At 36.4% G+C, this 27,265-nt stretch overlaps 1 protein-coding gene across 1 annotated transcript in view; it reads left to right on the top strand.

Annotated features, from left to right (window-relative positions):
• Positions 1-27,265, top strand: part of ZNF407 (zinc finger protein 407) — a 355,740-nt gene that overhangs the window by 118,385 nt on the left and 210,090 nt on the right. The window contains exon 3 of the mRNA XM_083359962.1: positions 18,612-18,686. Coding sequence (XP_083216088.1) covers positions 18,612-18,686 — 75 coding nt within the window. The remainder of the gene's footprint in view (positions 1-18,611; positions 18,687-27,265) is intronic.

Below are 27,265 nucleotides of genomic sequence, written 5' to 3'. Positions count from 1 at the left end.
CTATGTGCCCAGCAGTTCGTTGGTCTACTAATTTAGTCATATACCTAGTTCCCAAGTTTTTACTTGGGTATCATTAAGAGCATGCATACATACTTTTGACAGAATTGAAGTTACAGTTATTCAACAATATTTGTTTGTTTATCAACTATATAGTTCATATATAGACTGTCATCTTACCTCAAAGTAAGATGTTATTCAAGGTTATTCAACAATATTTAGTGACTAACAGTTTCATAATATAGTTATAAATGCAGATCTTCCCTGACATACAACCAATTGTTTAACAGTGGTTCGAAGTTATCACACTCTCAGATTAAAATGACTTATGACCTGTCCTCAGAGTTATAATCATCGCACCAGCCCCATGGTCACTTGATCACAATTCTGGCACTTGGCAACCAGTTTACTTTTATGATGATGGCAGCATCTCGTGGGCATATGAACTTGATTTGTGGCTTCCAGCAAAGTCAATTAGAGAAGCCAGATTTGCTTAATAACCACATGATTTACTTAACAGCCAGGATAAAATGGTTGTAAAATTGGTTCCTGTCATGTGATAATTTACTTAAGGATTGCATTGCTTAATGACCAAAATTTCAATCTCAGTTGTCATTGTAAATTGAGGACTATATGTGGATTTTTTCCTCTTGACTATGGTAGTATATTTTTCCAAAGGTCATTTGAAGTTGAAAGCTCTACCAACTTAAAAAAACTATTTCCAACTGTGAAATTCAGATTTTTGCTAGTAGTTTGACAAATTAAAGCAGTTAATTTACCATCTGACTGCTTAAGTCATAATTGATTCCAGTATGATTATTTGTAATCCACACTACAATTAAACTAAGAATTACTGGTAGATATACTGATGTATTTGAGTTTAATGAAAGAATGTAAGATATAACTACCACCTGACAATCTGAAATGAACTAGAATGTGAGCTTCATCTATATGGCAGCTAATGCCTTGGTAAGGCCACACTTGGAATACTGCATCCAGTTTTGATCACCACGATGTAAAAAAGATGTTGAGACTCTCGAAAGAGTGCAGAGGAGAGTAACAAAGATGATTAGGGTACAGGAGGCTAAAACATATAAGGAATGGCTGCTGGAATTGGGTATGTCTAGTTTAATGAAGACAAGGACTAGGGATGACATGATAGCAGTGTTCCAATATCTCAGGGGCTGCCACAAGGAAGAGGGAGTCAAGCTATTCTCCAAAGCACCTGAAAGCAGGACAAGAAGCAATGGATGGAAACTAATCAAGGAGAGAAGCAACCTAGAAGTAAGGAGAAACTTCCTGACAGTTAGAACAATTAACCAGTGGAACAACTTGCCTCCAGAAGCTGTGAATGCTCCAACACTGGAAGACTGCAAAAAATATAAAAAGTTCCCAAACTTTCTCAGTTCATGATATCTTTAATATCAGTATACGCGGTGGCTCAGTGGGTTAGGACGCTGAGCTTGTCGATCAGAAGGTCGGCAGTTTGGTAGGTCAAATCCCCAGTGCCGCGTAACAGAGTGAGCGCCTGTTACTCGTCCCAGCTTCTGCCAACCTAGCAGTTCGAAAGCACGTCAAAATGCAAGTAGACAAATAGGGACCACTCCGGTGGGAAGGTAACAGCGTTCCGTGCGCCTTTGGCGTCTAGTCATGCCGGCCACATGACCACGGAGACGTCCTCGGACAAGCGCTGGCTCTTCGGCTATGAAATGGAGATGAGCACCGGCCCCTAGAGTCGGAAACGACTAGCACGCATGTGCGGGGGAACCTTTACCTTTACCTTTAATTCTTTCACAGAGCCCCACAGTTCCCAAAATCTGGCCTGCCACAGTGCACAAGTTGGGAACAACAGGCTTAACAAAAACAGTAAACTTGCAGGGATGCTTTGGTATAATTTAAATTTTTGAGGAAACCCAATGATAATAGGCTAATAGTTTCCTTGGTTTGCAAAAATGTATGACCAAAAGAAAAGTAACGAAAATATCCCAGCAGTGGCCTAAGGCTGGGAAGGACACAGCAGCCCAGGTTATCAAGGTACATACAATACTTCTCATCTTGGCTTTGCATATCTCAGTTCCACCCACATCAGGACCACATCCTAGACCAGGGGTAGGCAACCTCGGCTCTTTTATGACTCAGGAATTCTGGGAGTTGAAGTCCATGAGTCATAAAAGAGCCGAGGTTGCCTACCCCTGTCCTAGACCCTTTGAATATGGAATTGTATTTGTGCTGTTGATTGATTTTTCTTTGGAATATTTTCTTGCCTGGTGTCTTTGCAGGGACTGACTTGTATAGTCCCTTTCTTATCTATCATACCTCTTAAAAAAAACTTATTAATTTTACGTTACTTCTTTCCCCCAAATTTGCAGGATGGAGCAATATTTTAAGCTATTTAATGCTTGCTACTGTGGAGAAATGTGAAGGTAAAATGGGCAGCTGTAAACATTTACCAGAATTATAATGTTGCAGTGATACTGGTAGTCCTCAACCTACGACCACAGTTGAGCCAAAAATTTCAGTTACTAAGCAAGCCAGTTGTTAATTGAGTTATGTCCCATTTTATGTCCTTGTCACAGTTGTTAAATGAATCATTTATTTTATTTATTTTATTTTATTAGATTTATCTACCGCCCTTCTCCCAAAGGACTCGGGGCAGTGTACAGGGCAATTAAAACATGGCATACAAAGTTAAAAATAAATTAAATTAAATTTAGCCCCAAACCAAGTAAATCAAATTCTAAAATTTAAAATCCCAATCCCTCAGTCCAGGCCGGCAAACTCGAATAACCAGGTTTTCAGGTCACAGCGAAAAGAGCGAAGGTCAGGAGCCATCCGGAGCTCAACAGGGAGCTGATTCCAGAGGGCAGGTGCGCCCACAGAGAATGCTCTCCCCCTGGGGGCCGCCAGCCGGCACTCCCTGACCGACGGCACCCTGAGGAGGCCCTCTCTGTGGGAGCGCACAGGACGATGGGAAGTTGACGCCGGCAGCAGGTGCTCCCGTAAATAATCCAGACCCATGTCATTTAGGGCTTTGTAGGTCATCACCAGCACCTTGAATCACCTTGAATCACTGCAGTTGTTAAGCCTGTAACACAGTTATTAAATGAATCTGGGTCCCCCATTCACTTTGCTTGTCAGAAGATTGCAAAAAGTGGTCACATGACCCCTGGACACTACAGCCGTCCTAAATATATGCCAGTTGCCAAGCATCCGAATTTGGAACATGTGATCTGCAATGGGGGTTGCTGCAATGGTCTTAAGTGTGAAAAATTGTCATAAGTCATTTCCTTCAGTGCCGTTGTAACTTTGAATGGTCACTAAACAAATGCTTGTAAGTCAAGGACTACCTGTATTGGAGACAAGGGAATTCGAACTTGAAAAAATGGAACTGGGTTTTGGATGCCAATTTAGCCAATGTTATTGGGGTATCTTCAGTGGAAATTGGGCCAGTCACTCTCATTCAATCCAGCCACCTCGCTTGTTGCTGTCGGGGAAATTGAAGAAGGAAGGAATATTAGATATGTTGAATTATTTATTTTTAAGAAATAACAAAGGTGAGATGATATAAAGCAGGGGTCCCCAACCCCTGGTCCACGGCATGCCAGCAACTGGTCTGCACAAACAAGCAAAGCCCCATCCACAAGATGCAGGCAATACACAAAACCACGCACCCTCCGGTCTGCGGAAAAATCTCTCTCCACTCTCCACTGGTGCCCGAAAGGTTGGGGACCTCTGATATAAAGAAACAAACAAAAAAATGCCTGAGAATCCATTTGCTCTGTTTGACCATATGGAGTTGAGGCATCTTTTTTTGTTTTTATAAGAGTTCATAAAGTTTTGTAAATTGTAAACCTCACATTTGGGAAGGACATATATGATAACTTTTCAAACTGTAATATACTGAACTTATTGGGAAGCATTCAGTTTGAAAAAAAGAAAATGTTGGTTACATTGATAATATATAAAAAAGTAAATTTTCAAATGAAATTTAATGACTTGCAGCATTACATTGATTTGCCAAGATTGGATTGTGCCCAATAAATGCAGAAAATGTTCTCTTTTCAAACTTATAATTACTTAGAGGCATTCAAAAAATGAAAATGTTACTTGATGATTTCAGAATACTAATGAAATTATTAGTAGCTTATATATTAATAATTTAGTGGTAATAGGTAAATACAGGCCAATATACAGCTGTACTGACACTTAAAAGATTATTTTAGCCAAAGAAACTATGTTTTAAATTCCAGAGATCAAGCACCAAATCTACTCATTAATGCTTTAAAAATTGTGGTGCTCATGATACATATTGATAATGTGGTCATGAAATATTATAAACCCCAGATTAAAATTATTTGTTAGGATAAATTTTCAACTGATATTTATGTAAGCTTTTTCAGTGATTCCTATGCTATTACTAATAATCTGCACAACTGCCTTTGTTTAATCATTATAGCACAGTAGCTATTGTCTGATAAATATGCCACCCTTTCAAATCATTTTTGCCAACTGAAACATAGTGCTAAATTTGTACTAGCAGCTGGAATTATTCCCAAAATAAATTGGTGCCACTGAAAAATTAAAATACAGGTGACAGGTTTTATGGTGAATTTTGAATTAAGTCTATACATGTATATTTAAAACTGAAGGGTAATTTTCAAAGGAAAGGCAGATATTGGCGTTAAACAGTATGAAGCAGTTCATTTTGCAAAGAGCGTGCATTTTGTTTTTGCTTATAATAACCATTACCATTTGAATGCTTTCCTTTACCTAAATGATTTTCCCATTGATACAAATATGGGGGAGACTTTATTTGAAAAAGAATTTCACTACATTTAACCTGTTGGGGGCCATAGAGAGTCAAGAACACTGCACTCTTGCTACTAGTCAAGTAACTGACAGTAAACCTACATGGCACTCTGTTATCATCCTGTGTTAGCTAGAAGCACTCCCTGAAGCTGATCTAGGTTGCATAGTCCAGGATGAGGTCTTCATGGGTGCTGACCATAAAAAGTTCATCAAAGTAATGAGGCGAGGAGAGAGCTTGGCGCTCATGGGCAGAATTCAGCACCAAGGACTGTGAACTGGCTCCAGCTGTGACAATAAAACAGCAGGTGGCTGCTGTCATTAGGGGTGGCAGATGAGGCAGGGGACTAACATTCAGTCCCCAAAACCCTCATTTGTTAGCCATCGCCACTCTACCATGCAAAATTGTTTCCATCTCAGTCAATTTTACTTTGCAAAATATTGCAGAATTGCCATATGAAAATCAGAGCTCTCAGACCTCCAGGTTTCTTGCAACCTATTACCACAGAGCTTTACAATATAATACTATGTAGGGAATTTTTGATCTGGTGTGTGTGTGTGTGTGTGTGTGTGTGTGTGTGTGTGCCTCCAGCCCCATCCTTTTAGAACAATTTAAAAAGTCTCACTATAATGTTATCATGTGGCATTTGCAACTTAATATTTCCTAGGGCATTGTAATTGATTTATATAAAACATTCTCTCTCTCTCTCTCTCTCTCTCTCTCTCTCTCTCTCCCTCCCTCCCTCCCTCCCTCCCTCCCTCCCTCCCTCCTCTCTCCTTGCTTCATGTGTTAGTTATAATGGCATTTGGCTAAACTTTAATTTGCAGTTTAGCAAATTTTCTGTGAAAAATCAGAATTTTGGGAAAAGATTGTATGGGTATGGATTTCTGTTTATACTTGCCTACATTTGAAGTGCATTTCAAGTGATTTTGGAAGGAATAATCTTTTAGTTAGAGTTAAAGGCAGCCTCTTTCAAATGTTGTGCCCTAGCATCTCATTATGGCACTCCAACAATGTTTTCAATATCTAAATGTGAATAGTAGTAATTGGCCTTTTATTTTCACATTATTAACTGACAGAAGTGCATTAGAGTCCAAAACACATGAATGTGATAGCTGTCCTTCGGCCTTTATTACCTATTCTGATGTAGTCCTGAAATTGTCCCTTACTCTTATACGTGATGATGACTCCTAAACATTCTAATGCAAGGGTCCCCAACCCCCGGTCCGTCGATCAGTACTGGGCCACAACATGCCAGCAACCGGTCCGTACAAACAAGGAAAGCCCCATCCGCAACATACAAAAACACGCCCCCTCCAGTCCACGGAAAAACCTCTGTCCACGTAACCCTTCCCTGGTGCCCAAAAAGTTGGGGACCTCTGTTCTAATGGATATTATAGCTGTTCTTCTAATGTATGATAAATTGTGGTTCCTAAAAGACAGTTGAGAAATAAACTGTGTTGTAAGAGTAGTACAAAGAACTCTCTCTCCATGTTAGTGGAGCAATGTAAGATATAAGGCAGGCAGTTTTTTCATGAAGAAGAAATCTGATTCAAGAAAGAAATTTCTTGCATTTTTTTAAAAAAGGTTAGACAACAAACTCTCCATTCATTTTGGAACATAAAGACTATTTTATCCTTGATATTCTATCATGATTATGACTTAGCTAAAAGGCTCTTGCTAAATGAATAAATGCCACATATTGTGTAAGTGCATATCTTTTTAAAGTAATGTCCTATTTTGAGATTCATTTATTTGTATATTTTTGTATTGTGGGGAAGGGGCAGATTCAAAAGACAAAAAAATCTAAACACACAGGTAAAGGCATTTGAGACAGCAGGCCCGAAATAGATTTTAAAAAAAACCTGGCAATTTCAGCATGCGAAGAGAACATTTTTTAAATAGAAGATACTGAATAGGATACTGTTTTGTTTTTAGGTGAACATTTTGGGAATGATAGGAGATTTAGTAAAGGAAGGCACTCAGTTGAGAAAGGTGGTTGTATATAATGAATATTTCAGATTTTGTGATAATACCATGTTTGAAGAAAGTAATCATTACTTGAACCTTCATATATTTCTCATAATTGTTAAATGATTGTAGAAGCAAAACCCAAATAGAGTTAAAAAAAAGAGATGGCTTGTAGCAATGTACTGAATTTACAGTCTTGGTCCTTTGTCAGTTTAAGGGGCTATCTTATCTGTTGACTGCTTTATTATTTTGTTGATAAACAGAACGTTCTTTGTCTTCTTTTACATTACTGCTTTGTAGTGATGAAATTATTGGTTCCAAGTTAAGAAGACAGAGAAAGCAAGAACCTTGTTCCTTATCTAAAGGGGAACAGCTTCTTGCAGCAGTAAAATAACCAGAAGCTCAATTTATTCCTGATCTACAAGAGAATGTAGGAGAGAAGATAACACAGATATAATGTTACGCAGAGATGTTTATCTTTTTAAAAGTTCTTTTTCAAGATTTACAGTCTTTCTAAAAAAAAGTCGTTGAATTCATGCAGATAAAAAGTGCAATGAATGAGGAAAAAAAAGAACTTCCTGGCAACAAACCAGCCCTTTAATTCCTGAGCTTAGAAAATGGGTAAACTAAAAATTTTGGTGATTAACATGAAACAAGAATCAGCCAACATGTCAGATAAACAATGTATCATGTATGTTGAAAAAGCACTGAAAAATAAAATGTTCAAGATGTTGACCTATTTATGGGTCTACTTCATAGAAATAATTTAGTTTTTTAAAATACTTCTTGCCATGTTGAGAAAGATGAGCTATCAACAGTCTTTATAGAAAATTTATAAATAAGATCTTTTCAGTGTAGCAGAAATAAAAACTGGAAATTGAAACCAATTATCATGTGTGTTCATTCTAAAAATCTGTGCCTATTACTGTACAGTATTTTGAGATCATAAGATAGCAATAGCTCTTAGACTTATATACTACTTCATAGTGCTTTACAGCCCTCTCTGAGCGGTTTACAGAGTCAGCATATTGCCCCCAACAATCTGAATCCTCGTTTAACCAACCTCGGAAGGAGGGAAGGTTGAGTCGACTTTGAGCTGGTCAGAATCGAACTCCTGTCAGTGAGCAGCGAGTTAGCTTGCAATACTGCATTCTAACCACTGCAACACCATGGCTTTAAGCTCTTCAATGCAAGGTCATATTTTGTATTTTTCATGGCAAACACGGTCCTTTGTCTGTCACTAACATGTATTTCAAGTCTACCTCCACAAGTGCTTCAGAAGTGGAGGCTCATTTGGCAACAAAAGTGAAGGGGTTTGTTGATTTTTCCCCATGTGGATTTTGGTTTGAAAAAGGTTTTGAGTCCTAAGGATGCATAAAAGTATATTAATCTATATTATAAATTAATTTCTTTTATATTTCATTTTTATTCTGTCTCTTGGAAGTTTCCCTTTCAGTTTGTGTTTTATATTTTGCTTTACTTTAATTATTTTTTAAAAATATCTTTATTCATGGTTTTCAGTGTTTTTCTCATTTGTTATTTTCATGTCTTTCTTTTTAGTTCTTTAAAAAGTTTTTCTCAGGTAAACCATTATTTTCTCTGTGATTTCCTTGGCCTATGGAAATACTGTATTTTCCATGAGAGTGATTCCTGACTTGATTATTTTGAGTAACTAATTTCTGAGTTTATTTGAACTGATCATGCTCCAGCATGACTAATAATTATTATAAGAAAAAGTCATCTCATATTTTTCAAGATAATGTTTATCTCTCTTTTTTTTTAAGAAAAAATGCTTTTTTATTAAAGATATCAAATAAGATATTGAAATTATTTTTAATAAATAGACAAAATAGAATTCAATGCCTGTTTAGAATACTTTTAAGGAAACTTTTTGTGATCACATAATGGCATACATTTAAGGAAAAATAAAGCTGAAGTATTTAAACAAGAAATTTGGAAAATAAAGTCAAGGAATTTTTGAGTAAAGACAACCTCTACTAGAATTATATAAAGCTCTAATGTCTGCTAAATTGAAATTCAATTTTCTTTATGTTCTTGAAATAAAAATATAAAGAAAATATTTATATATATATAATATATATGAAAATATACATACAGTACACATTAAATCATATAAAGCAAAGTTATGTGCAAGGGGAAAGGTCTGGTAAATTATTGGCTTCTCAGCTGAAATGGCAGCAAAATAATTACATATCTATTATTAAGGATGCTCAGGGCAAAGTATATAATAGCTCAGATTTAATAAATCAATTTTTTACCCTTTGGTACAATCTCTGTTTGAAAGTAGCAGGTAAATCTTTTCTTTTTTTAATTCATGGTCTAACATGGTTTTAATACTTTAGATGAGCTTCTTCCCAATCAAGTTTATCAAGTTTTTAAAGAAATTGAATTATTACAACAAGAATTTGTGTTGCCTAAAACTAGATAATGTCACTGTCTTCAGTTAGTCAAATAGGCAAAGCTTTAAATTATATTTAAATCACACTGCTGTGACCTCATGAAATGCAACCAAGATAGATCTAATTGTATAATGAACCTTGCTTTTATTTATTTCCTGTATCCATGTTCTTCATTTAAAAACTTTTTAATATTAAATCCAGTATATATAAATCAGTGCTAGATTTATACTTATGACTTTTGTGTTGCTGATTATTGCAGTCTTACAACAAAATTTTGTTTCAAAATGGTTTATATATTTTGATCATCAGTTATTTTATCTTGAAAATTGTTTTGGCCACCATTTGTCTTGGAAAATTGGCATATAAATTAAAATGAAATTGAGCATATTGAGAAAAAGGCGTTGAGGAAATATTTTCCGCATAGTAATTTTTTTCTTTGTTTTATCTTAATACCCTTTCCCTTAGATACAATAAGCCTTTTATTTAAAAAAAGTTTTTTTTTCTTTTTCTTTTTGCAAATTTAACTGATTGCTCTCAGCATTTCTCACACTGATGGCCTGTTTCCATACAGCTTCCATTCTTTCCAGCTAGGAATCTCCTCACTAAGGGAGAATGAAATCTTAGTCCAACACATCTAGGAGGTACCTGGTTAATATGAGCAAGCTGAAATACAGCAACGGAAGTGCAGAATACAAAAGAAAGACAAACGTGGAGTGATACGATTAATGTAAAATTATTATAGAATAGAATAGTTTGAAGAAGTTGAGTTACTTGTATTCCTCTATTGTTTTCTACAACCCCAACACTTTACAGATGTTTAGATTTAAATGTGGATTTAAATGTTTTGAATTCTTAGAAGCACCCATGTTGACTATGGACTACTGAGAAGTGAAGTCCATACATCTGAAGGATACTGTGTGTAGGATGAGAACAACGAGAGGCTAGAAAGTGTTTCTCAACCTTGGCGATTTGAAAAGGTGTGGACTTCAACTTCCAGAATTCTCCAGCCAACCCTAGCCACTGGGCTAGGAAATTCATAGCACTGCTACTTTGTAAATTTTCAAGTGCGGGAAAAATTCTTATTTGAAGCTGCCAACAAAGAACCATGTTCTAGCTCTGAACATTGCTTTAGAATCTAAAGTTTAGATTTGGATGTTGGACTTACCTGTTTTTAAAGGTAGATATTTTCTAATTCTTAAGCTTTGGGTTGTATATCACAAATTATAAAAAATCTAAGATTTTGAAACACATTAACCATGACTATGGACAGATTTTAGGCAATAAAAATAGAAGTACATAATTAGTTATATATCGCATACTAATATATTACTTATTAACTTCTGTAATTTTTGATATAAAAAGGAACTGAAATGAACATATCTCTGGGGGATATATTTTGGGGGAAACCTTTTTTTAATATAAATTCATTAGCAAGGAACAGTAAAGTGCAATATACGTATATTAAGGTATTACTCTATGTTGAAGTGGTTGTAGGGAAATAGTTTCACAAGAACATGCTGTATAATCTTGACAGATGATTTATTTACAAAACCTGCAGTAAGGAAATTCTTCAGCTGTATAATTTGTAGTCAGTTTAAATGTAACAGCTGCAATGTGTTTTGTTGCAGGAGTAAACCTGTAGAACTTCAAAGTTCCTTTCTCCCATCTTATATCACTAAGTGGAGGAACTGAGATTTGTCTTTTAAACAGATCATACTGTAGTTCCCTGTTGCATTCAGATGTGAATAACTATGTTAGAACTTGTTAGAACAAACCATAATTTAAGCAAAGAAAACCATGTTTTATATCCAGAAGATGGTGAAGATTATTATGTATTATTTTGCTTTTTGTTATTTTATTAATTTTGCCTTTCCTTAAGAGAGGCAAGGGTAATGTCTAAAATTATACATCATGATTCCATGAGGAAGAAGGGAAGGAAGGAAGGAAGGAATGAAGGAAGGAAGGAAGGAAGGAAGGAAGGAAGGAAGGAAGGAAGGAAGGAAGGAAGGAGGGAGGGAAGGAGGGAGGGAGGATGAGTCTATGGGCCCATTCATGAATCTGTGGATTCATTTTGTTTTGTTTTAGTTGCAATGGGAGTCAAGCAGCCTATCAATTTGTGTGTGTGTGTTTGTACATGCACAGATGTCCATATGGGTATGTTTACTGTTCCTTTGCCTTTCATTTTCCCAGTGTAGTAATAGTTTTTTTAGACAAAATAGTAAGTTGTCTTAAATTTGTTTTTACAGTTAATAATTCAATTGAAAAATAATTCAGAAAAGTAAAATTTAAAAAAATCTGAAATATTATATTTCAAGCTTTAGCAATAAAATGTTTTAACTTAATAAATGCAAGATATAAACAGAAAACTCAACTTATATAAAAATCATGCAGAAATATATTTTGGAATGATGAGGAAGACTGGAAGGATGAATACATACACATCCTCAACTGTATAGCAGAGAAGGCTCTGCCTGCAAACCTCTTAGTCACATTTCCCAAATATGAGAATTCACCCAGAGCTTGATTTCTTATGTGGTATGATTATTCTATTAATTAAATTTATATTAACTAACTCCAATTTCTAGATTTGGCTACCCTGAGACTCAGACAGTGAGATAATCTCTTCTCTGAAAAGAGGATGAAGGAAGAAAGACAGTCAGGGCTATCCATTTCATTTGATCATGCAAATAATGATTCTCTTACATCTTGAACAGCACATTTTGATATCACAGACACAGCAATGGAGAGCATCTTGAGAGTCAGTTCTCCCTTTTTTGAATGATATAGGAATATGCAGGAAGAACAGAGCTGATTGATAGATAGTGAGCAACTCATCCATAATCATCTGTCTGATATAGACGGTAAATTATTCTGAAGATTGATGCAGGTCATTGAACAGCACATCAACAAACCTATTGTCCATCATTCTGCTCAAATGGAGTCTGGGACACTGACAGATAGTCCACCATAGTCTACATAGAGCATGAAAAGGTACACAAAAGTTCCTTTTTAATATTGCAGCAATGCAAGACGTTGGTATCTCCCATATCATTTTTACATCTACACAACACCAGCTTGTTTCTGCAATCCTACGTTTTAGGCAGTAAGAACCGAATCGAACTATTAAATGATTTTTCATTTAGGGCTTTTTCAAAAAGAAAATATAAGCTGTACCCATATCTAGCTGAAGCTAAATGACCTTACTTTCAATAGATCTTATTTCTATGGTGTAGAATTTATTTTCAGTTTTATGTGCTTTTGTTCATATTTTATACTGAATCTTTGAAAGAGTTTTTATTAATATTTGATAATCCCAGATTAACTATCACTTTTTGGATTTGTCATAGTTTTATAGACTAATGTACATTGTCATGGATATCTGATTAACTCTGCTTCATGCCTTTTGGCATATGTATAAGGAATTGTATAATAAAATCCTCTTTGCTGATTTTTAGGATGCTTTTATCATTTCTTAGAATTACAATTTTAAAACTGAATTAATAGAGGAAGAAAAAGCACACCCTTTTCTCTAGCTTCAAGTATTCAGTGTATGATCTCTTGTGTCAAGTGATTGTGAAAATATTATGAATAGAATTTGGCTTTAAGAAAAAATGGTTTTATCAGCCAACTAGGCAGCAGTGGTAGGATCAAATATGAGCCAAAATTTCTGTTGCTAGTAAAAATACAGGTTGTTCACTTTGATTATCCAAGAATTAGCTAGTACTAAGTTGAATACTTTTGATCATCAGCTTTTGTTGGTGATACAATGAGCTTGCAATAGATTCAATACATAGAAGATTGGTAGTTAAAAAAACATCCTTTGCGTACCCAAGATTAAGAATGATTTAAAACTGATCTTTCAGATTGATCAATGTACATATATTGTAGACTGAAATTTTATGGCTTACCCTCAAATTCCCATTGTGTTTAAATGGATACAAAAATAAATTCAACATTCGTTCCTAATTTCCAAAATTGGAAACTCTCCTGAAAACTCATTCAATGTGATTGTTTTTCCCCCTCCTCAAATACATGCTAAAACTCAAGCAGTCATTCTTCAGACTTGCTGACTTCGCAGATTTGTGCTCATTTATACTTGTCATGGAAAGGTAGACATGTACTATATTAGGCTGTATTATGTATTCAGCCAGCTTAAATACATAAGATTCAATGCAACCTTCCATACGTTAGTTAAATAGTTTTTTCTTAAAAATTTAGGGGACCTTGAATGTATAAATCCAAGTTTCAGATTCGGGCTGCAGATTTTATTTTCCAGATTAATTTATCTCAGCTTTTCTTTGTCTCTCGCTAATATACAAATCTTTTAAAAATAATAACTAACAAAAACATAGATAAACACCTCTTGTGGTCTCGAAGGAAGCAATGCCTTTTGCACAAATGTTTTACATGTTTAATAGAGGGAAACCATAGATAATTTTACTTCTTAAAACAAAATTTCTATAATTCCTCCTGCATATCCTCCCTAAATGCATTAAAACAAAAGCATAGGATCCAAAATCCATCCATCCATCCATCCCTTCCTTCCTTCCCTTCCCTTTCCTTCCTTCCTTCCTTCCTTCCTTCCTTCCTTCCTTCCTTCCTTCCTTCCTTCCTTCCTTCCTTCCTTCCTTCCTTCCTTCCTAGAAAGCTTTTATAGGGCATGAAAAGGTCATATGTCTTTTTGATTCATAAAAGATTTTGCAAACACAACATAGAATGAATTATTTGTTACGTGGCAAGGTAACATAGCTTGATTTAAAATTTTATTGCTATTTAACCAATCAGTCTAACAAATCAAACAAACGGACTGACGGATGGATGAATGGATGGATTTGGCTAGAAAATTCTAGGCAAAAGTTAGGCAGAGGTAGGATCATAATAAACGAGAAGAATCATGGATCATTTATGGCAATCACAATGATTTTTGTTAGATGAGCTGATTAAACATCTTAATGGGAAATGTACTGCTGCTGGAAACAGCAGTAGCAATGCATTCCTGTGGAAGCAATGCTGTATGGGAAATGCTATTCCAAGCCCCTGAGTGTCATTCTGTTTAAGGAGAAACACTCCATCTGCTTGCAGAGACTAGCTTGTACGGTCATGGAAGCAGATTCACTTCTAACTCGTCTCCCAACTTTTAGGCTGCTCTTGGAGCATGCTTGCATGTTTAGGAAAAGCAGCTTCTCTCACAGGAAAATAATTAGGAAAAAGAGATGAAGTGTCGAACTTCTGATACACAAACATAGAAGTTTTGAAGCTGGAGTGGCCAACGCGGAAACATTGGGGAAAGCTATCATGGTGGGACAAGTTGCAGGCTAGTCAGCAACACCCACTGTCACCTAACAGTTGTGCTCATCTATTGGACAGCAAAGGCAGAAACTGATTGGCTATAAACTCTACATGAACCTTTTTGTGATCTTAAAAGTAATTAGAGCAGTCCAAATAAATATTGGGGGTGTTTTAAACTGGATTTAGAAGTGATGGGAAATAGGCTGGTCATCTGAAAAAAAAATATGTCAAAGAAAGAAAAGGAAAGGAAAAAAAACTTAAAAATTAAAAAGAAATCAGTTCAGGCTTCTCAGAATATTATTTCTGACTACTTTTATAAAAAGCCAAATAGTGTGCAATCACTTTCTTGAAATGATTGTGACAGTAATATCTGTTATTGGGAAAGTTGGCTAGAAACCTGGAGACAGTGAGTTCTAGTCCTGCCTTGGGCACGAAGCCAGCTGGGTGACCTTGGGCCAGTCACTGTCTTTCAGCTCTAGGAATCAGGAATGGAAAACCACCTCTGAAAAACCTTGCCAAGAAAAGTTCAGGGACTTGTCCAGGCAGTCTCAGAGAATCAAAACCAGAGTTGAATGAAAGAAGAAAAAAATAGATGTATACTGTAGAAAGAAACAAATTGTTTTCAACTTCCAGCAAGTGATAAATCACTATTACACAAAACAGATAGGAAATCCAAAGTCTGCCACTTGCAAATGTGACAGATCCCCATCAGTCAGGCCTTTATTTTGTTTTTGACAGATTTCATTTTCAAATAGAGACATTTCATGTATTATGACCTCAGTTGTAATGCCATGATCATGTTTTAAATTACTGGCTAGTAAACACCACCATCACAACTGTTAATACTATTATTTGAAATAGGGGAATCACATTAATTATTTTCCTACTTATATCCAACATAACTATTGTGAATCACGTTATTAAACATAGGCATGCATTGTTGATCATATACTCATTAAGTATTTGTATCTAACTTTTGTCTTCCTTTTTAACCAATTAATTGGAATGAAGGAAGCACTGGTTTTCCAAAATAAGAGTGTTGTGAGTTCAGTCAAGTTGGAATAGTACTTACAATAATATTAGGATGATTCTGCCATCTTTCTAAAAGCAGTGGCAAGAAATGTGGACTGTCTTGCATTCTTAAGATAACTGAGAATTTTATGTCATTCCCATCATTTTATTTACAGGCAATAATTCTACTGACTTGCGTAGTCACTGTGATGAAACTGCAATAAATTATTTATTCTACATTTCAGATATTGGGTTGCCCATATGTATTACTCAAGTATAAATAAAGTGAGAATCGATGGAATTCTAATATATTACTTTTTGTAAAAAATAATAAAGCCCCTATCATTTTAAAGGTACCGAGTGATATTCTGATACCTGAAGGCTGCCCAAAATAAAGATTTTTTCTAATAATATGAAATCTTCTAAATCAGACCAGACATGAAGATTGGATAATACTTTATATATATACATATACATATACATATACATATGTACATACATACATACATACATACATACATACATATATATATATTGGAAATGTACTATTTCTTGCCTTTCATAGCTTTTATATTACATGCTAAGGTATTTTATAGATCTTGTACTGTCCATTAGTGGAAGCATCTATAAATGAATTCAACATTTAATGTTAAAAATCTTATAATCTGCCAGCTTGATTTGTAGCACGTCATATCATGGAATACTAATTAAAATCTTATTTTTGCATATGTCATGCCTTTCATGTACATATGCAAATAGACTTCTAGTGCCTTTCAGCTATTAGTAATTAACTTTATGAAGGACAGCTGTAATGCATAATTAACAAAAATGTTTGCAAGCCCTTTTCACACTGAAAGTAAGAGCAGTAACTTATTATTTTTGTTCCTTCACTTGTATTTTGTGTTTTCCAGCCTTGTGTTAGTTGCTATGATTGCCATTTTAGTTTGACTGTTCTGCTTTATGTTAACATTTTGCTTATGTAATCACATAGTTAAATTTAATATAACTGATCAGTGGAAGTCTGTGCCATTACCACTGTTTTTCATCACGATTAAACCAGGTGTACTGCTTTGTCTTGAAAAGATTTCAATGACATCTGAATTTGAAGGGCAAGATGGGATTAGGAACATGTATGGCATGGGCATAGAGTCTATTTTGAGTACTTTAAAGCAGCTATGTCTTTTTCTGGCCGTACATGAATGCCTTCAACACATGGTGAGCAATGCCAGGAAAATATGGGCTTTGTTTTAGTTTTCCCAACAGATGCATACTTCAAATGATACCTTGCTTTTCAAATTTGCATTGTTGCACAACTCTGGTTCTTAATATTAGGCATAGTTTTCATGTTTTGATATCCATCCTTACTTTGTTGTTGCTATCCTGGTGCCATTAGGCTTGAATATTTTTATATGTAACAACAAATTAAGATTGAAATTACTTGCATCCCTCCTATCTTTGCAGATAATCAATACAAGTGTGCATGTGTTGTAAAGAAAGGGAAAGAGAGGGAGAGAAAGAGAAAGAGAAAGAGAAAGAGAAAGAGAAAGAAAGAACTGTCACACATATAGACAGTTCAGCTAGTGGCCATCAAGTGTGGCATATAGCACAGTGATGCACTGTCCCTGCTGCTGTTCTGCATGAGGATGATCCCCTTCAGGCAGATAATCACAGGGACTGGATATGAATACAATTCAAGAATGGTTCTACCATCAGCCGCCTGCTTTATATGGCTGATATCAAGCTGTATGCTAAGCATGAACAAGATGTAATCTCACTGATCCATCTGAAATGGATCTATAGTGAGGACATTGGGATGTCATTTGGATTAGAGAAGTCTGGCTGGTTGATAATCAAGAGGGGGAAGGTAGTTAAAACTGATGGGATGAAACTACCAGCAGGTCATATAGCAGATATACAGATCAGTTTCAGGTACCTTGGTATCCCACAGTCACTTGGGAACCATGAGGAGGAGTCAAAGAAGACAGCAACATCCAAACAATAAGACAAGTCCTGAAAAGCCATCTCAATGGGAAGAACAATGTTGATGCCATCAACATGTATACCCTACCAGTCATTAGATACCCTGCCAGTACAATGAGCTGGCCAAATAAGGACTTGGAAGTTGTAATGTGCAGACCCTCCAAACAATATATGGAAGTTTCCACCCCAAATCCAGCACCCAGATATTATGCATGAGTTGGAAAAAAGGGTAGATGGGGTCTGGTGAGTGTCAAAGACACAGTTCTGGACAAAACCCAGGGCATCCAGGAGTAGATTAGTAAGAATGCACCCAAAGATGAGCTGCTGACAGTATGTCTGAGGCAGCAGCAGACATGGGAGAAAGATCAAGTGCCATGGCACGACAAGGCCTTGCATGGGATGTAGGGTCACTGGGCATTGTGTTTAATGGTTTATTATAGTTTTTAATTATGTCAGGAAAAAACAAATTTAAATGTGTACTTTATATTTGTACAAGGGAATGCAATGGCTCAGTGGTTAAAGATGCTTAGCTTATCAGCTGGAAAGCTGATAGCCCGGGTTTGAGACCTGAGTGCCTCTAGATGGGGTGAGTTTCTGTTACTTGCCCTACCTCCTGCCCACCTAGTACTTCAAAAACATGCAAATACTAGTAGACAAATAGGTACTACTTTGGTGGGAAGGTAACAGTACTCCATGTGTCTTGGAGTATAGTTATGCTAGCCACATGACCATGGAAATATCTTCAGATAGCGTTGGTTCCGTCAACTAAGAAACAGAGATGAGCGCTTCCCCTAAAGTCAGAAACAACTGGAAAGGAGAAATCTTTACCTTTACCTTTATATTTTTATATTTTCTTAATGTTGCCTCCCTTCTACATGTTTACTAGGCTCTATCATAGCTATTATTTCTAAACTACATTGTCTTTCAAATTGCATGTATATATTCATTAATTCTATCTAAACCAGGGGTGTCAAACTGCCGGCCTGCGGGGCAGACGTGTCACATGGAAACCGTGCCCACCCCATTGCCAGCAATGGCAAAACAGTCCCGATACGTTGCACAACGTCACGTGATGTCGCAAGTTTGACATATCTGATCAAACTGAAATAATAACCAAAATTAATTTTGTTTTTCAGGGTGGCATTTGTAATGAAGAAACACTTAAACACTCACCTACTAGGAAAACATGGAGTAGGTACACCGAAAGAAAGGTAAAATAAAGTTACAGTTTTACAGTGCATGTGTTTAGTTAATAAATATTATAGGAATGTTATATTTGTACTGGGTCCATGTTTGTCTCTATACACATAGGAAATAAATAGATATATACTGAGATAGATAGATAGATGATAGATAGATAGATAGATAGATAGATAGATAGATAGATAGATAGATAGAGATAGATAGATAGATAGATAGATAGATAGATAGATAGATAGATAGATAGATAGATAGATAGATAGATAGATAGATGATAGGATAGATAGATAGATAGATAGATAGATAGATAGATAGATAGATAGATAGATAGATATTTTATAAAGAGAGATATATCCACCTTTCTCATCAGTTGATTTTTCTGTTGCCATGGCCCAAATGAGGTCTTGATTCTGTAGGGATGTTTGAAGTGGGCATAGAAGTACTACGTTTCCTGCCCTATATATTATACCTATTGACAACCACTGGAGACATAATCTGAAGAAAACTTTTTGTTAGCATTTAGATAGTCATTCATAGTAATAGAGCTGAAGTCTTTAAATAGAAGGTGAAATGACATTTTTTAGGCTGTAAATCAAATTCTCTTGCTCTGGCAGAATCCTTTAAAAATGTCAGTGATGAAAAGCCTAGTCCATAAATTAATGGTTAAGCTAATCAAATCTAATCAAATTAATCAAAATCCAATTTTGACATTGAGTCTGAAAGGAATGATGAAGGGTATAAGTTTCTCCCTTACTCATAAAGCCTTTCTTTGTGTATGCTTTTATAATATACTCGGGAAACTGCATGGTTGTAATATATATGGTTTCTATATGTCTGGCCCATTGAATATGTACAAAATGTCATTTTAAAAGTATGGTTACCTATTCAAAAATAACATTGAGCTGACAAGCCAGAAGTACAGCTGCACCCATGCATAGTATTATGGATCCATATATTATACAGTTGTTTTTCATATTCTTTCATTAGAAAGAAGCTAACTGAAAAACCAGGATGATTCAAATTCGGTTTTTATTTAGTGCAAAACAGTTTGCATATCACTGACCTTCATCTATACTTGTTATTAGCTCAAATTTCCCCCATTTCCATTGGTACAATGACTTTGGTATAGAGTAAGAGGAACGAGCAAATACTTACCATATCTCTCTGCCTGCTGGTCAAGGACAATTTGGCAATTCATTGTGCTACCATGAGGAATCAGCAATGACTGTTGGAGACACTGTGAAACATCCTTTTGTGGGGAATTACAGGGTGATTAAATCTAATATAGTCTGGGATGTCTGTCTGTATAACCACCTTCAAAATTTGGTTTGACATTTCTAAGCACTGCATTTTGATGCTTTCCCCAAACACTATATAATTCTTTCTCAAGGAAGAAAATATATGTTAGAAGCCACCAGTTTTCATATTTCCAGTAATTCTTTTCTTTTTGTTAGATTTTAAATAAAATATTTAAAAGTCTCTTAAAAGCTCACTGGCGGTGGATTATGGATGTTGATCAGATTAGGAGGGCATTACTTTGGGGAAAGTTGACAAAGATGATTTAGCTTCAGCTGTTTTTTGTTCTGATTCGCTAATTTCCTTAGTACGTAAATTATGCTCATTAGTTTTTCATTTTGGAGTTGACCCCTGGGACATTTTTTGAAACTGGTGTTTCATAAATTATATTCCAATCCTATTTTATACCAACTTGTATTTATATCACTTTCAATATCTCACATTTTATATACAGTATGAATTTTCCCAAGCCAGGCTCATTCTCATTGATGCACAAATATTTCTCAAGGGCTCTGTGTATAAACCATGTTCTCCAGTTTTAAACTAGAAGTGTGGTCATGATTTTCAACAAAGCAGAAAAAGCAGAATTGCAACTAAACTTGATACAAGCAATAGAAAAATAGTTCTTCTGAACATTTAGAAGGATTTGCTTTGTCAACTGATGGGCTGTGTTGGGTGAGAAACCCTTTTTCCCCCCTTCTTGTTTTCTTTCTATGCTTTGGGTCGGCAAGTTCTCTAGTATGAGATATGGCAGCAAGATATTCACGATAGATGGGTATCCTAAGTGCCCCAGGGAGTTACGTAGTGTAGAAGACTAGGCTGTTTGTCAAGACTTCATGATTAAAATCTTGGTTTGGTAAATTGTTAAAAAGAATTCTACTAGGTCTTCAGCAATCTAAAGCCTTGATTCCCTCAAGCTCTTCTCTGCTTAATAGGTGGAAAACAAGCATGGCTTCAAATCCAAGCTCTAACTGCTATTCTATAAAGTCACACCACTCTATGCTGCTATGTAGTTATCATGGGAAGAAGGAATTGAATGGAATAACACTTGTCCTCTATATCCACATACCGTAATAGTGAAGAGCTGATAGGACAGAGTCCCATCATTTTGAATTACAACATTTAGTTGTGTAATGCCTGTAAAAATGTCTTGCAGAGAATAACTTTGCTGCTGTTTGCTTCACCAGGCCCAATCAATAATAATTACTTGAAAAATGTTTTGTTTATTATCAGTGAAATATATTGCAAGATATTGGTGACTATTATATATATGTACAACATGGGACGTGGTGGCTCAGTGGGTTAGGATGCTGAGCTTGTCAATCAGAAGGTCGGCAGTTTGGCGGGTCGAATACCAAGTGCTGCGTAACAGAGTGAGCGCCTGTTACTCGTCCCAGCTTCTGCCAACCTAGCAGTTTGAAAGCACATAAAAATGCAAGTAGAAAAATAGGGACCACTATGGTGGGAAGGTAACAGCGTTCCGTGCGCCTTTGGCGTCTAGTCATGCCTGCCACATGACCACGGAGACGTTCTCGGACAAGCGCTGGCTCTTTGGCTTTGAAACAGAGATGAGCACCAGCCCCTAGAGTTGGAAATGACTAGCACGCATGTGCGGGGGAACCTTTACCTTTACAACATGGTAAGAAGCAACAAAGCATGACCTTTTTTAAGAAAGGGCAACTACAGAGGGCTGAAGGTTCATTGTTTCTTCCTCTTAGAAATAAGGGAGAGAACCAGTTTGATGGAGTGGTTAAGACACCAGACTAAAAAACAGGAGACTGTGACTTCTAGTCCTGGCTTAGCCATGAAATCCAACTGGGTGATTTGGGCCAGTTTCTCCCTCAGCCCACCTCACAGGGTTGTTGTTGTGGGCAAAATAGGAGGAGAAAGGTGTGATGGATAAGTTCACTGTCCTGATTTATTTGTAAAAAATAAATAAAACCCACCTAATGGCAAGGTGAGGTGGAAAATTTCACTCATCACAAGAAACGCCTAGTACATCTATTAGATATATAAGGTGTATAGGAAAAGCTATGTATATTAGGCAGTTTGAGAGCAGGATTCTCTAACTGTCTATGGAGATTCTCAGTCATCCAGATCATAGTTATCCCAAAGATGTTTTTTTCACGAGGTAACTGGACTTTCTTATTTTTCTTTGAAGACATTTCGCTTCTCATCCAAGAAGCTTCTTCAGCTCCGACTGGATGGTGGGGAATGAAAGGATTTATATTCCTTGCAGACAATTGTTCATTGGCATTCTTTTAGCGAGTCTTTAAAGCTACCTGGAGGCTTATCTGTGTCTTCAGGGGCACCTGAGTAGTGCAAATGGGTGTGGAGCCTTCTTGGAACTATTGAAAGGACGGTATTGTAGACTTGAGATAGATGATGTCGGATCCCTCCCCCTCTGTTGAGAGAGGGCTGTTCCTCTACCAGCAAAGAAGGAAAAGAAAAAGAACTAAAATACATCAAGGAAGCCCTCAGAACATGTGGCTATACCAAGTGGGCCTTCATCAAATCTCAAAAAAAGACCCAACAGGGAGCTCCTCCATAACAGACAAAGAAAAAACAATAAATGAAGCAACATAGTCATTCCTTACATTGCAGGAAGACCGGAAAAGCTCAGGAAGATCTTCAGCCAATGCAACATATGTGCACACTTCAAACCCAAGAATACACTAAGGCAGAAGCTTGTCCACCCCAAGGATAAAACACTCAGACACAAACTGAGCAATGTGGTATATGCAGTATAAATGCAGTGAGCCACATGCAGATCTGTACATTGGGGAAACAAAACAACCACTTCATAAACGTATGGCACAACATAGGAGGAACAAACCCATCAGGAAAAGATTCAGAGTCCATCTGCATGTAAAAGACAAAGGCCACTCTTTCAAAGACAGCAAAGTCCCCATTTTGGACAGAGAGGACCGTTGGTTTGAAAGATGAAAGAGGTCATCTATGTCAAAACTGTACAGACCTCTCTGAACAGAGAGGGAGGGATATGACATCATCTATCTCCAGTCTAGGGACGCGGTGGCTCAGTGGGTTAGGACGCTGAGCTTGTCGATCAAAAGATTGGCAGTAACAGAGTGAGTGCCTGTTACTCGTCCCAGCTTCTGCCAACCTAGCAGTTCGAAAGCACGCAAAAATGCAAGTAGAAAAATAGGGACCACTACGGTGGGAAGGTAACAACGTTCCATGCGCCTTTGGTGTCTAATCATGCCAGCCACATGACCATGGAGATGTCCTCAGACAAACACTGGCTCTTCGGCTTTGAAATGAAAATGAGCACCGGCCCCTAGAGTTGGAAACGACTAGCTCGCATTTACCTTTATCTCCAGTCTACAGCATAGTCCTTTCAACACTTCCAAGAAGGCTCCACACCCATTTGCACCATTCAGGTGACCCTGAAGACATGGATAAACCTCCAGGTAGCTTTAACAACTCGCTAAAAGAACGCAAATGAACAGCTGTCTGCAAGGAATATAAATCCTTTCATTCCCCACCATCCAGTCTGAGCTGAAGAAGCTTCTTGGATCAGAAGCGAAACGTCTTCAAAGAAAAACAAGAAAGTCCAGTTGCCTTGTGAAAAACATCTTTAGGATTCTCTAACACTTTCTTATAATATTTTATTTCATATCCAGATAATGTATTTATACTGAGGCTCAGCCAATTACCATGTAATAGTAGTAAATATGTTAGAAGTAGTTTATGCCATCCCTGTGACTGGGTGTACTATAAAGTATCATTGCATTGATACTCAAATGCTCTTTCTGAGGCTAGAAGGCAGGATTTTTTTTAGTAATCATTGAGTGTTTTAATCTTTAACTGTGTAGCATTTCTGTGTTCCCTCTTTCTGGAATCCTTGTGGGTTCTTTTGCTCTTCCTCTCTATTTTCTGTAAAGCTTTCTGGATAATCATTTAATACAATGCATGCAGAAGAAAGATGTAATGAATTGTAGTGGTCAGTTGTTTCTGCAGCATGCTGTGCCCTTCTGACCTTAAGAGCAAAGGCACAAGTTCAGAAATCCACATTTTGTGCTTTTAAAAGTTTCTTAAACGGGCAGGGAAATTATATTGATAGAGATGACAGGTGTGAGATTGTATTAATTCTTTTGAAAAAACAAAAGCACAGACATTTTAAAAAGTGAAGTTGCCCTGTTGACAGGGCTTTTCTAACAGTGCAGCATTTATTTTTAATGTCCCACAAGGCTGAGTACTTGTGGAAGATTTGGACTCACAATTTTAATTTCCCACTAGCTGTCCCTTGCTGGTGATGAGTTAGATTGAAACAGTATAGTCCATTTTGCTGATTTTCTCTTTGTTCTTCCCTGGTGTTTGTGACTGGATTTAAGAAGCATTTAATCACGATGCTGAACTAACAGACTGGATAAACTCATTGTAATTTGCGCAGCAAGGGAGCAAAGGCTTCTATTTAAGAGATTAACTTTAGCTCTGTATTTGGCCAAATACTACTGCTTTGTTTTGGACAACCTTTATTGCAAATCTAATTTATATCATTAAAAATGTAGTTTTCTGATAAGTCACAACAAAAGATATTAACCATATAAAAATATTTATTTGAACTGCAGAAAGCAAGACACCAACAATCTCTTCTCTTCTCCCCTGATTTGTCTTTGGTCCATTTTTCCCCCCAATGTTCATTGTGCCAGACCTGTAATGTAGGTCAGTTTAATTTTAATACTGATGTACCCTAGAAATCATGGGCAATGGTGAGAGATGATAGAAGTTGTGTTCCCTATAGAGGAACACACTGCACTCTGAGAATAAATAAAGTCAAAACAAACAGATTGTAAAATATGCACAGGTCAAATGGAGCCCGCTGCCCACGCAGATGTAAGAAATACACATTAATCTGCCATGGAAGTGGCAGAATAAAAAGGTTTGATTCTAACAAAAGAAATGAGAACCCCAACTTCTTTTGTCTTTTACTGAAAAATACTAGCAAAGCACATAAGTTTGTAGTCTAGTAGCACCTCAATTTAATGAGCTGCATTTTAGCAGATTTCAGATACAGTAGGTAGCATTTAACCACATAGCTTCTAAAATCATCGAGTCTATTGCACCCTGGGTAGTTCAGGCAAAACAATTTTGTTACGTTTTTATTTTTTCCATTTATTTTACAACTATTTATTTTATTTGAATAATTATACAAATGGTGTAAAATCACCACAACTGTCACAAAATCAATGCAGTTGATGCAAATTACACAGATTATGAACTTTTTATAATTAATGGATAGATGGGAATAAGGGGCACACTTATATTTTATTGGAATCAAGTATATATTTCCTATTATAGTAAATACTAGACATTATTAATTGGCTCATATTTTTTTTGCAAATGTTCAGTCTTTGTGGTTTAATATATGCGAAGGTGATTATTATTATATATTTTTTAAAAATCATACATGTGCTCAAAACAATATATTGAAATAAGTTCAAAAGATTTTATGTCTATGAACATATACCGTGTTTTCCCCCCAAAATAAGCCCTAGCCTGATTTTTTTTAGCTGTTTAGCATTTAAATAAAATTGTTGGAAGGTCATTTGCCTACATAGAATTTGTATGCATGTATCATACATACATACATTATACACACAATAATAGATGCTGTTGCTACTTAGATTTCTGAACTCTTGGCCAGTATCATAGAAGCCCTGATAGAGGCCCACCCACTACCACCAAATGGAATTTTCAACTCAGAAAGGAAAACCCTTCTAGGTATCTCTTCGCCCATTCATTTCAACTAGAGCAGGCATGTCAAACTGCTAGCCCGCGGGCTGGATGCATCATGCTAAAACCGTGCCCACCCCATTGCTGGCAATGGGGAAAAAGTTGAGATATGTTGCACGACGTCATGTGACATCGCGAGTTTGACATGCCTGCACTAGAGTGTGGCAACTTGTGACCAATCTTGTCTAGGTGTTATGGACTGCTTAGACTGAACCCTACTAAGATAGAGCAGTTGTGGACCTGCAAACTAATTGAGTTCAGAGATAATTCGTATCTACTCTCTCCCTCCTCCTCCCCCCCCCCCGGTTTCCAATGCAGAAACACACACATATATTCATAGACATAGAATCAGGGGGGAAAAAATCTTCTAAAGTACTTATTGTCATTTTGGATGTATCTCTGAACTGTCACTTAATCCTATATTTCAAGGCCACTGGTGTTTAGGTCATCACCATTGTTATATATTCAGTTAACCTATTGATTTGAGCAATAAATACCTGAATGCTTTTGTATAAAGGTCAATGTCAGGAAAAGAGACAAATATGAAATCTTCATGTTTTAGAGTAATTTTTCCGTGTAAATTTTTTAGTCTTAGTTATGTTCTTTCTTTTTCATCTATTAAATCAAATCACAGATTTACACACACAGCTGGCGCTTCTGCTTCATTTATGCACTCTGTTATATAGTTCCATGAAAAAACATTAGCCAACTAGCTGTATTCATTTTCATAATTATGGTTATCCGTTTTCACATTCACATGACCATGAAGATGGCTGTCTCATCCTAATATAACTGATACATCCACTAGATTGTTGGCAAGTCTTTCTTTAATAATAATAATAATAATAATAATAATAATAATAATAATAATAAGAAGAAGAAGAAGAAGAAGAAGAAGAAGTAGTTAGAAGGTACCTTGGAGGTCATCTAGTCCAACCCCTGCTCAGGCAGGAAACCCTATATCTTTTTCTCTTTCTTTTTTAGGGGATAAATTCAAGTAACATTTCCATCATGTTCTCTTTTACAGCTGTCCAGTATGTTTAGGACACTGGGACACCCTGTTGAAAAGAAGATATTAGTAGTACATTCATAGAAGGGAAAATTAACAGTGAATTACATAAGATAGAGAGATCATATTCCAACTCTTCAATCATAAACACATTTGTAAGACCTGGTAGTCAAATTTTATTTTGTGTTGAGGGCTAGAAACAAATACTGTATGTTATACTTTAAAATGGGCTTTGAAAAAATTAAGACATTCTTAAGTACTGCTTCACTTATTTTAACTACATGTGAAAGTAGTGCTTCATTACCTTCTAGTCCAGGCTTCATTTAGGATGTTTTTGTGGTCTGCCATCCATCTTCCAAACAAGCTTTTGGCCCTGTTTAGCATTTTGCAGGGCCAAAGTACTGCTACCAAGCTGGGCAATTTGAGTTGTGCAAATGTTTAATTTCTGAAACCTCTTAGGTGCATTCTTTCCTGCAGGAGATATGCTAATCCTTTGACATTTCTTTCGGGTGACGGAGTATACATTTG

Source organism: Vipera ursinii (assembly GCF_947247035.1).
Source record: "Vipera ursinii genome assembly, chromosome: 3".
Classification (NCBI taxonomy): domain Eukaryota; kingdom Metazoa; phylum Chordata; class Lepidosauria; order Squamata; family Viperidae; genus Vipera; species Vipera ursinii.
This window is presented reverse-complemented; position numbering and strand designations above follow the sequence as displayed.